The following is a 12,183-nucleotide window of genomic DNA, read 5'->3' as shown; positions in this document are numbered from 1 at the left end:
AAAGGTGTTTTTGTGTGCATCCAAGTATTCTTCTGTCTAGCATATGCTTGTTTTCTAGACAAGCATACATACACACACACACACTCACACAATACCATTGCCTCATCTCATCTGCCTGTTGCCAGGATACAAGGGGTAAGGGCAGACGGGTGGTGTGGTTACCATGGCTACCAAAACGATGCCAAGCTGCTGGTATGTGATGATGGTTGGAGAAGAGGAGGAGGAGAGGGCACTCCTGTTGATGGGAGCACAGTGATTCCTCAGGCAGCCAGATGGACTGACCAACTGTGACATTTCCCTGATGATTGTGTGGGATTGTTTTTTAAGAATGGAAGAACCGCTAGACCAGAGTTCTGATTATATATGTGTAAATGAATCATTTCTTATATTTTTACATAGCGTCTAATAATGCCAGGAGGGTTGAGGTTTGATTTGGGTTTGATATTGTTTAATCAAATTTAGAACCCAGTATCTAATCCACTTAGATTTAGCTTTCAACTATTTTATGCAATGCAAGGGAATATTTAGAAACTAAAATTACTTTCAGACAACTAAAAATCAAATCAATCTGTATAGGTGAAATTAAGTAGTTGCTATTTAGCTTAACCACGACCTACATGTGTACATTGATTGTAGCAAATTAAAAAAGAAAGATATGGACATGGCTCTGCTTTGAGCAAGATGTTACGTCAGCATGCTAATATGATCTTAATGAGATAATGTTAACACGCTGATGTTTTGCAGGTAATGTTGACTATCTTAGTTTACATGTTAGTATGCTTACATTTGCTAATTAGTATGTAACACACAATACAGCTGAGGAAGAAGGGAATGTCATTGTTTTTTCAAGTATTTAAGGTAGGTATTATAGTGAATATTTTATATCATAATTAGGTAAAACTACTGTGTATTGCTGAAGAGCTCAAATGACAAACCCATAAAGAAGTAGTGCCCAACTCCACCATTTCCCTCAGCTCTACAGCTTTATAACATATTTCAGCTCATTGTTTAGTTTTACAGCCCAAAACTTTACTGTTTTTATTTAGATTCACCACTCTCATAAATATGTATTTCCACACAGTAAACAGCTGTTTTCAGCAGCAATTATAGTTATCTGCCCAGCAGCAAATAGCAGAGCAGATAAACAAAGTTAGCAACTAGCTGGTGAGCATACTTGCAGCAGCTAAAGCTAAAAATCCCCTCCAGACATGTATTAATGCACATGAAAATACTTTGTTTGGAACAATAAAGTGTGTCTGATATGTTCTTCTACATAAAAGTATGATTATGATGTTAAAATCTACTCCTTCTCCTTCATGAAAAATATCCAGAATGTATGAATATGCAAATATATTCGATTTCGGAAGTTGAACTGTCAGACGCAAGATGTGTTCAACTTCAATGAAAAATCTATTTTCAGTGTATGTACAATGAAGGCTTCAAGTTTCCATGTCACACTTGTGTAAATTGAATATTGGACCAGGATTTGCTTTAAAAACTAGTTGTGATGTCACAGAACATAGTCATAGGGGCACCCCTTTAAAATCAGATTTTAAATGAGCTGAACTTCCCACTGTCAGAAGATGAATATAAAAACACCCTTCCACTTTCAAAATCTGCACATACATCATTCTGTTCATTGAAACTCATTAAACTGAAACATTGTAGGGAATATCATTCAATTGTAGGTACACTAACTATAGTACGTTTTTGAGTGGAGGGAATTTTAAATAATCAACTGCTGAAAAAAAGGTGATGGTGATGATGAAAAATGTATCTAATGTAGTGTTCAGTGTTCAGGTCATGAAAGCTTTTAAGTTGTACTTGTTGATGTGTGGAAAGTGTCATAGCTGTGCAGGAAGTGATGCATTTTATGTTTCAGGCAGCATCACCAATTGCTTTTCTGGCATTTAGTAACAATTTGATATCTAGAATTGGCAGCAATAGCGACAATGGCTAACATATCCAAATGTAAAGGGAAATGTCGTGGCTCTAGTTGTTCGGCAATCTGTAGGAAGATCACTGAACTATAAAACAGCAACGTGTGGCACCACCAAAGATGTCAAAATAACATAAATGGAAATCTCGTAAATTACCACCTTTGTTGAGTCTGTATCTTTGCCCGGTTAAAGAGCTGCCACCGCTACATGCTCATTAGATGTTTTTACAGAAATAGCACTGTAACCTATCACTCACGCCTCCCTCAGCTGCAGCCCCCCCCATGCTGCTGTTGCTGCTCTCTTCTTTCTTTTACTTTTTTTTAGTTTATTTCCTTTCAAATATGCACTTTCCATTAATATTATTCATTCGTACATTTCCGCTCTACTGTACAAGCTGTTGACAACACAAAGGTTTGTCACAAGAGTCAAAGCATATCTCTAGTATGACCTGGAGACTAGATTAACTGACATGCATACATGCACACATTTATTAAATTGCTCACATACTCTCATGCAGGCATAGCCATGTTTAATCCAGATAAAATATGTGCGAATCCTTTATGTAGCATTTACCACTGAAGTGTAGCGTGTGCGTGCGTGCAGCTTATGTCACTGATATGATATCTGGTTTTTGATGTGTACATGTTTAATCCTGCAGGAAGCATAAGGTTTTATAACAGAGACATGCACTTACAGGATATTATGCTACAGATGTCTGTGGTGAGGGTTTTACTAAGCATGCTCCGAGAGACACTTTCCCTCTTTCTGTCTTTTGCCCTCTCCGTATTTCTCTTGATTTGACCCAATCACATATATACAGAAAAGGAAAAGCCAGATAACATTTCTGCCTACTTGGATCACTTTTCCTCTGATCCTCTGTCTTTGACGACCCTCTATCCCCACTGACTGACCCGATCTTGCTCGTTACCCAGCTGTGAGTGCCTGTGGCTGAGCTTGAGGCCTGCCATGTGCCGCCTCCCCGGGCCTTAACTCCTGCACGCTGACACTTACCACCCGGTCAATCCTGCCAGCAGCCAGCTTTGCCTTTCTCCATGCTGTCAATTAGAGTAGCTCTGGGGGACGGAGAGCACGTGCTGTGCAGTGCCACAGCCTGAAATGACTCATTGCCTGGTCACATTGTAGCCTATTCTGGTCCTTTTTTTCTCCTTTTTGAAGTTGTTTCGTCTTGGTTTAAGTCACATTGAGATTGACGTTTCTTTTCAAGCAGCCATGTCCAACAAGACCACCATAAAATCTTATCAATTAAAAGTATGACATTCACGTGATCAATGGGAACATTACACATCAGACGTTTATTGCACTAAGTCAGTCATGCTTTACTGTCATTAACTCTGTGTTAAAAAAATTTTCATGACACAAGTTAACAGCTCTATTTGTGTGCTGTTTGCAACACTTAAGGGTTTTTTTTCCCTTCTCACCCACCCTTCTTTTCTCTGATCTCTCTCACAGGTGTGATCATTGTACCCAGCGCGGGGGTAGGCATCGTGTTGGGGGGTTATATCATCAAGAAGCTGAAACTTGGAGCCAGAGAGTCAGCGAAACTGGCTATGATCTGCAGCGGGGTGTCTCTACTTTGCTTTTCCACGCTCTTCATAGTGGGCTGTGAGAGCATTAATCTAGGAGGCATCAACATACCCTACACTACTGGGTAAGAACAAGTCTACTGATAGCACCAGAAATGTTCTGTTTCTAACCAGAAAAATACATTTGTCTAAAATCTTCCAGAATTATGCAGGATACTCTAGATTTCTCTCTAAATCTTGTTTTGTTATACATGTCTAAACGGCTTATATTGAGAAACACTTCAGACTGGATATGAAGTAGTATCTGAAATACACACACCTTGGAGGAGTGTGTGGCTCTTAGATGTTGTCAGCGCTCCAGCCATCATCATCATGTGTTGTGGCGTTGTGGCGGAGTGTGAAGGATTAATTAGCAACACTGGCATCTGCTCTCGTGGCTCCGGTGAATCACTGCCACTTCTATTTCTGAAGCTGCTGCTCGACACCACATCAGCAGCCAGGCTGTGGAGTTAACAAACAGTCATGTGTCAGCCCCGCGGACAGAAATATGGAGTGGACGTCTTGTTGGCACACATGGTTATGAAGACACTCATATAGGCACATGCTTGAGTCAGTTACACCAGGCATGGAGCGACCTTGGATGATGCAAAAGACATGGTGTAAACTTTTTACCAACTTTCAATTAAAAAGTTAATGATGCAATTAGTCATATTTGATTCGTCATTGGAGTAGTTGTCAGTTGCCCACTAAATACTGAGCACACAAAGGTGAAACTGCAAAGCCTCTGTGAAATTTACTTTTCACATCTCCAAGATAATCAAGTGGATTATTTGCCAAATAGTCCATGTGGCCTTTAAAGTCCCGTAGTTGACCCATTAATAACAGTGGTCTTTGTTTAAGCTGTTTTTTTATAGAGGGGTCAACAAGACTGTGTGAGCTGGTGGGGCACCTCATTATGAACAGTACTGGTTTCTAGTCACTGGTAGCACCCACATGAGGAATGTTTAGCCGAGCCCACCCTTTGTGTCACTTGTCTGTTCTCACACAGTAGTCTAGACGTAGCTCTCTTCCCGCTGACAGGCTGGAGATAATGTGACATGGACAACATCAAAGGTCCTCAACCTTTTTGGAGCCAAAATCAAGTTATGTAATATTTTTAAAAAGATCTAGAACAGCGTTTCATTATTATGAGTTGGCCTAGTTGTAATTCAGCACAACACACTGTAGTTTCCTTCGCTACAAAATAGAACTTTTGTTCTTGATGAACCTTCAGAGCTCATAGATTTGTTTGCCATCATTCTCCCTGTTCAGTGTCTGCAGTGCTAAACCAGATTAAGCCACTTGGTCTCTTGGCTCTCTGTTTGGGGTTTTATGCAGTGCAGCCTGCACACAGTGACACATCTGGAGGGTTCAGCGAAGGTCGGGGTTTATTCTACAAAAGGACATGTGCAATCAGTGCAGTGAGCCTGCGACTCCAGGGGGGCCGAAGCTTTTTTTTTACGTGCACGCAAACACACACACACGCACAGTGGAATGTGACACTGTTATGTCAGGAGAAGCCCAAATGTGATTCTCCTATGACAACTAATCTAAAAATGAGGATCACTGGTCTGGTGCAGAATTAATGGTTGACTGATGTAAGAGGTAGATAATAACTTGAGATTTTTCTTCCAATTTGGCTGGTTTTATTTCATTCAAATAATAAAATAACAAACTTCCAAAAACAGATGTCGCATCAGTATCGACTGTATGTGTGTATGTGTCTGCATTACCCCAGGCTGTTGTGTTGTTAGGGCCTGTCCCCGGCTGTTCCGCTGGGCTCAGAGCGAAGCCTCCCAGAAAAAACCTAGGACTCGCTTCACTGCTCCTGGTTTAGACGAAGCCAAAGTCCTGTTTGGGTTAGAGTGACTGTTCCCACACGACCGCTCCAGCCACTGAGGTGTCACTTCCTCACACCAGCGTCCCTGTCCTTCTATCATCATCGCATATTACATAAACAGGTGGAGGGCGAGATTAAAGCTAAATAAAGGGATTATGTGCAGAAGATTAATATCAAGACACTGAGAACAGTAAACACTGCAGAGAAGATTGGGGATTTCCTTTCTATGAAACAAAACTTACAACACAAAGCTAAAATATTTTTAAGTGATTCAGTATACTGCAATGTAACAATAGCGTACTGCAACTGAACATACTGTATGTTTATTATAATGTGAGTGATACCATACAGGGAAGGGGAGTGGGGAGAAGTATTATCTAATTTGCAGCAGGAAGCTTCAGATTTTATGAAAAATGTGGTCTAAAATGAGACACATAGCCCTATAAATTTGTTTTCAATTTTGCGGGAGCTAAATGGTTGCTGCTACCTCAGCAGGGCCACACTGGTAAAAGAAGTGGCGCTGAGACAAGCCTTGATAAATGAATGTTTAGGAAATAAATGCTTCAACAGCTAGTTAAGTAGCCTCTGCTGGCACAGCATCACTGAAAATACTGTCCAATAGGTTTTGAATGGAATCATCACTAAAAAAAGTGTTACAGACAAGCATGTAGTGTCTCCACAGAATAGAACATGAATGGAATAAGTGTCCTGTGCAGTATTCCCTTTAATCTAATGACTTCAGTTTTCATAGTGTGGTTAAGTAAATGGATATGATTAGTCTCCTCTTATTCTTAACAAGTGTTTCCATCTGTGTCCATTTTGCAGTCCGACCCTCACGATGACTCACAGGAATCTGACGGGTAGTTGCAACGTGAACTGTGGCTGCAGGATCCATGAGTACGCTCCAGTCTGCGGCTCTGATGGCATTACCTATTTCAACCCCTGCCTGGCTGGTTGCAGCACCGTGGGCAATGATAGCACCGGGGTGAGTACACTCACACACAGGCTCAGAACACACACATTTTTGTACTCTGTTCACTCGTAGCTCCTTTCTGTTTTACTGTATCAGAAATATTTTTCTATGGAGCTCATTCTAAGTTGAATGAAAAACTATCGAATCAACTTTGACACAGTTCCTGATAAACAAAGACCTGCGTTCTGTACATTCTCCTCCTATTGCTATGAAAGTACAGGATGTGTCACACAGCGCAACAATGTCAGATAGGAAATAATAACAACATGAGGAAAGGAAATGTCCAGATTCTTCGTCCAGATTACTGATTGCATTACATTGCTGATGCCACCCAGTCTGTCTCTGTGTTTACATTTTTGTATGCACCCACACGAAGTAGTTTTTTTTAGATGGAATTAGCTCCATATCTTCATCAGTCTCATCTGAGTTGATATTACGATATTCATATTGTACATATTGTTTGGGTCTACAGATTAGGAACTACACGGACTGCGGCTGTGTGCAGAGCAGACAGGTCATCACTCCGTCCTCTGGTGGCCAGGTCAACCAGCTGCAGCTAGTCATCGTCAAAACTTACCTGAACGAGAATGGCTACGCGGTGTCTGGGAAATGTGACCGCACCTGCAACACGCTCATACCTTTCCTCATCTTCCTCTTCATCGTCACTCTTATCACCGCCTGTGCCCAGCCCTCTGCCATCATCGTCACACTCAGGTAATGAGCCCGTTCTGGCAGTTGCAGTCAGAGAGAGGTTTAATCCTCCCCTTCCCCTCCCCCTGATAATCATCTTGAAGTTTTCAGGAGCTCGTGATGATTACAATTACAGGTGATGATCAGAGGTCTATTTTCCTGTGCAGTGAAGTGACTTTACATCATTTACATGCTTTGTTTCTGTTTTCTCAGGTCTGTCGATGAACAGGAGAGGCCTTTTGCTCTTGGCATGCAGTTTGTCTTGCTTCGAACTCTTGGTAAGTTGTTGACACTCTGCAGTGAGTGGGCAGAAATATAAGGAGCAAAGCAGTGTATGTTTTGTGACATTTCAAATCAGGATAAAACACTTCTTTTTTTGTGTCCACCTAATCATAAAGAGTAGATGTTGAAGAATTAGTCATAGTTCTAGCATCTGTAGCCAATCACATCTCATCTGATTTCCATTGTCCAGGTTTTCAGCTGCTCAGTAGTTCCAGTTTTTAAGACTGTTTTCTTTCTTGTCCTTGCTTAAACCCAACACTTTAAGAGAGCAAGAATGCAGAGCTGTTGCAGAGTGAATCAGTGAACTTTGACGTAGATTTGTGTAGAAAAAGCCTGAGGGTTAGTAAGCAGTGTCCTAACATGTCTCTGATCTGCTTGGTATGATTGTGAGAACATAAAGTTGTCACATCACATCATAAATCACTGTAAGGTGTATTCTGAGGGCATGTAGGACACTGTGTATTTTTTTTGTGGTTAAACACTTTTATTGTGCACCTTTTGATGTGATTGTGTTCTGCAATATATTTTACACTGTCTGAGATGTGCTTATTCAAATTCCTGGTTAATTAGGCTTCCTAGGCCACAGAAAATGGTGGTGTTGTCCACTTTCATTGACACACAGGAGGGGATCAGATCAGTTTATGATCCTCCCGAAACAAAACTGTGCCACCAAGTGGTGTAAAAGTGGTACTGTAGCACTTCAATTTATTTTCAAGTTTCCCAATTAATTGTGTATAGTGTGTAGTATATATATATGTTTCCATAATATACTGTATACAATAAATTAATACACCTTTTCTATACTAACTCTTATGCAAGGAAATACATATGAGTTGTCAATCCAGCAAAATGAATAGAGCAACATTTTTTATTTGTTTTCCCAGATCTTTCTGAGCTTTTTACTTTTGTGTGTGAGCAGCTCTTCATTTCCTTATAGGCAATAATTTATTCAACAATAAACATTTTAGTACATATTCTGACTTTTTGAGTATACTAAACCTGCTGAGAAATAGTATGTAGTGCAGGATTGGCACACAGCTGAGGTCTTGTTTTGAAGTATTAATCATTCTCTCTCTTCCTCTCCAGCCTACATCCCCACACCCATCTACTTCGGTGCTGTGATTGACACCACCTGCATGCTGTGGCAGCAGGACTGCGGCGTGCACGGCTCTTGCTGGGAGTACGATGTCACCTCATTCCGCTTCGTCTATTTTGGCCTGGCCGCCAGCCTCAAGTTCGTTGGATTCATCTTCATCTTCCTCACCTGGTACTCGATAAAGCACAAGGAGGACCGGGCCGAGCGCTGGCGCCAGCACCTGCCTCCGCTTGGCACCGTCAGTGAGCTTATATGCCACGCTGGAGGCCAGAAAAGCCACGCCCGCACCCGCTCCTGCCCTGTGTTCATCCCGCCACGGCCCGACCCCCCCACTGCTCTCCTGCTCAACCGCGGCCACAGCAGCCTCAGTTGCCCCGGCAACGCCCTCAAAGCAATAACCCCTCCCATCATGTTGCCGCATCACCACAGAGGCTCCGCCCATGTCTGAGAGCACCCTAAGCCTCCCTCCGGGGTTCATTGTGACACGTGCCTTCCTGTCTCTGCACTGCTCAGTGTCTGCTTTACACCAATCAGACACCAGGCGGGGCTCCAAAGCTGCTGTAGAACTGACAGGCAGAGACACACATACGCCCACCATACTTAAAGGGCTGCTCATTGCTGTTTATGATAACAGGTGACTGACATCAGTTATTTTACTCTGAGCATATCATCAGCTGCAGCCACACAACGGCATCCACGGAAGGTCAGACCTCCACTTCAAGGTTTGGATGATGTAAAGACATCACATGGTGCTACTGTTAAAGGGCAGGGCATTAAAATCTCTGTACAGACAGATGAGTCATCATCAACACAGCGTCTAAAGCACAACTGATAAACCTGTACTATGCAAGATCCTATGTACAGCTCCTCCCTTCTCAGTACTGTATAGCTCCCTCTGTATTCTACATCTGTACTTCTTTCCTCCTCCTTCTCTGCCTCTGCTGAATTCACACATGTTGTTGTCGGCTCATTCAGAAACACCATTTTACCTTAAAGTCTGAGCTGTTGACATATCAGCCCTCTCTCTTATATTTGGGCCAATCCGCCTGTTCTTTTGTCTGGTTATGTATTGTTGGCTAATTCAGAATTGATAGAATGGATTTTTTTTTTCAGGCTTCTCACCTCTATTTTTCTTCTTTTTTCGACACAGTGCCTCTCAGGCCGTCTCGGCCAGTCCAGTATAAGAAGCTGGTTCCCAGGGTAAACGCTAGCTATAGAAAAGTCAGTCACTGTCAACAATATTCAGCTTTGTCGCCCTCAGCTTTTGTGTTTTGGAACAGCTGTCACAGAGTCCAAGATTTTTACCTGGTAAGGTAACCATGTAGCTTAAAGCCGACAAGCACCAGTGGCAGGGGCGGAGCTAGACTCTCACCGCAGAGGGAGCGAAGCATTCTCGTGGGGCCCTTCTGATAAAGTCGTTTTAAAATTCACAACTGTAAAATAGCTGATATATCCTATCCTTTCCTATCCATAAATGCTAATTGTTACTTATTGAGCCAAGCAAGCCTATGTTTAAGAAAACAGAGTGAAGCCACTTTGTCAGACAAGCTTGTTCCTATGAACAAAAAAAAAAAAAAAAAAGAAAACAGATTGCCAGTTGCATTCAACTGTTTCAGCACCGAGGACAGCATGCAGCACCACCGCCTATACACAGCATCAGACTAGGTGCAATGTGTCAGTACCATGTCTTTCTTACACAGGAATAACACCAACATAAAATACACACACTAAAAGCAGTCAGGTCTTAAATGTCATTATTCACCACCCGACATGATCACAGTGTTTATAATTAGCAACGTGGCAAACAAGAGAAAGGAATAAGAAAGGTATTTCATCTCTGACCATGTGCTGAAGCTACTGAATGTCCTAAAGATGTGAAGAACTGGAAATGTGATGGGGTTTGTTTTTTTTGTTTTTTTTAAATGCAGCAAACCTGCTGTTTTCTTAATGAATCTGACGCCTTTTAAAAAGTATTTCTTGAGAGTAAAATGAATTGGATCTAATCCATTGCACCAAATAACACCAGATGGGCAGATGCATTGTTTTGGTTCTGTATTGTAATAGCTTCTCCTTTCTAATGGTCATCAGATGTACATAGTAGTTATCTAGTAGTCTAGGCCTTTAAAAAAGTAGCGTGGCAAGCATGTATGCGATGAAACTCCCTTTTTATCAGCTAGAGTAATCAGTTCCTGGGTGTTTGGGGCCCTCTAGTGGACAGAGAGATGATTGTGTGAAGGCCAGTGAATGTTGCTGTTTGTCAGACCTACTGTACTGTACCATGAAAGTCTTGGTTAAAAGGTTGATTATTAAACTTAATCACTGCGCCAAATTTGGTTTCCCAAAGATATACCTGAGGAAAAGATTGCAGAATAGATTTTCTGTTGGTTTGTTTCACACAACGTTCAGTACATGGCAGGAATGTTTTAAATATATTTGTCTAGATTTTTTTTTTTTTAACTTTTGATTCATGTTATTGCTTATAATTATTTAAGATATACTTTTTAAATGGAATGAGAAAATTGGAAGAGGTAGTAATGTGATTTTTTCAGTATTACAAAAAATGCATTATTTGATATTAGATATATCAGATGAGTCAGCTTTTGGCACAATAATCAATTTTTAGTATTTCTTTCTTTTTTTGAGGGTGAAGATGAAACAAGTCTAATAAAAGTTTATATTATATTTTATTTTCTGATCAGTATGACTTCATTTTAGTTAAAGGTTTGCAATGGACATGAGATTCTGATGCAGTGAAAACATTTCAAACTTCAACATTTTTGGCCAAGATTCATGGTATTCTGCCAGGTAAAGATTATAAAGTGTTAATGGCAGTGACTAATTTTAGTATTATTGTGACTTAGTACCTCAAATTACTTATTCATAAGTGATCATCATGTAAATATCGACAAAGCAAATGAAGCATATTATAGAGCTCAAACATAGCTAGAAGCATATTTATGAACTAACCCTTGACATTGTAGTTAAAAAAGAAATAAGATTTAAAGTTACAAAAAGAAAACAGTGGATTTGTGTCATGGTGCCTGAACGAACAGTATTAGTCACATGGGAAAGATCCAGCATATGTCACAAGGGGCTGGGAGAGATTGGATATTGCAATGTATTTTTTTTTCTGTCAAGAGAAGTACACAATTGCAATGATTGGCATGCTGAAGTTACCCAGAATGCCCTTCTTTCTATCTGTAATGATTCTCTCCTCTTCCTTCTGAGCAGCGCTCTCTAAAAAGGAATACTGACGCAGGAGTATTGATCAGGTCCTCTGCTAATGTGACTGAAAAGCCAAATGTGATCTTTGCTGAGTCATTGTTCATTAAAACACTTTTTCCATCCACTTTATAAATATCTCCTGTAACTGTAATATCATGTTTGAGTAAAAAAAATAAATTAAATGGACCAAGATCCATATTTGAATGCATCTTAGCAAACTCACGTTAGATTTTATTTGAAGATATTGCTTGGAAAAACAGTAATTAATATTGCCTGGCTTCCAAAATATTAAATAGTGAATAATAAAATAAAATAGTGAGTTAATATATAAAAGCAAGTGATGTAATGAGTATTTTTGGCTTTCTTTAACTTACACAACACATTGATGCAATGTGAACTAAACACTCCTCACTTTGCAGGGAAGGGCAGAGAATCAGCCTGTTAAAGCCACACACATCATGTAAAACACAGTAAAAGGTGTCCAGTCCACCTCCCACCTGGGACTCAGTGTCCCACTGTTCAAACGTTTTGACGACTACTGACACAGATGACTT

At 40.7% G+C, this 12,183-nt stretch overlaps 1 protein-coding gene across 1 annotated transcript in view; it reads left to right on the top strand.

The window, feature by feature from the left end:
- The window catches only part of LOC128382409 (solute carrier organic anion transporter family member 5A1), a 36,696-nt gene extending 25,271 nt beyond the window's left edge, over positions 1 to 11,425 (top strand). The window contains exons 5-9 of the mRNA XM_053342398.1: positions 3,411 to 3,609; positions 6,189 to 6,348; positions 6,809 to 7,050; positions 7,240 to 7,304; positions 8,395 to 11,425. Of these exons, the coding sequence (XP_053198373.1) occupies positions 3,411 to 3,609; positions 6,189 to 6,348; positions 6,809 to 7,050; positions 7,240 to 7,304; positions 8,395 to 8,852 (1,124 nt within the window). The 3' untranslated portion in view covers positions 8,853 to 11,425. The remainder of the gene's footprint in view (positions 1 to 3,410; positions 3,610 to 6,188; positions 6,349 to 6,808; positions 7,051 to 7,239; positions 7,305 to 8,394) is intronic.
- Positions 11,426 to 12,183: the final 758 nt, after the last annotated feature.

This window comes from Scomber japonicus, chromosome 21 (assembly GCF_027409825.1).
Source record: "Scomber japonicus isolate fScoJap1 chromosome 21, fScoJap1.pri, whole genome shotgun sequence".
Taxonomy (NCBI): Eukaryota; Metazoa; Chordata; class Actinopteri; order Scombriformes; family Scombridae; genus Scomber; species Scomber japonicus.
The sequence above is the reverse complement of the archived record's forward strand: the minus strand, read 5'-3'. Positions and strand labels throughout refer to the sequence as shown.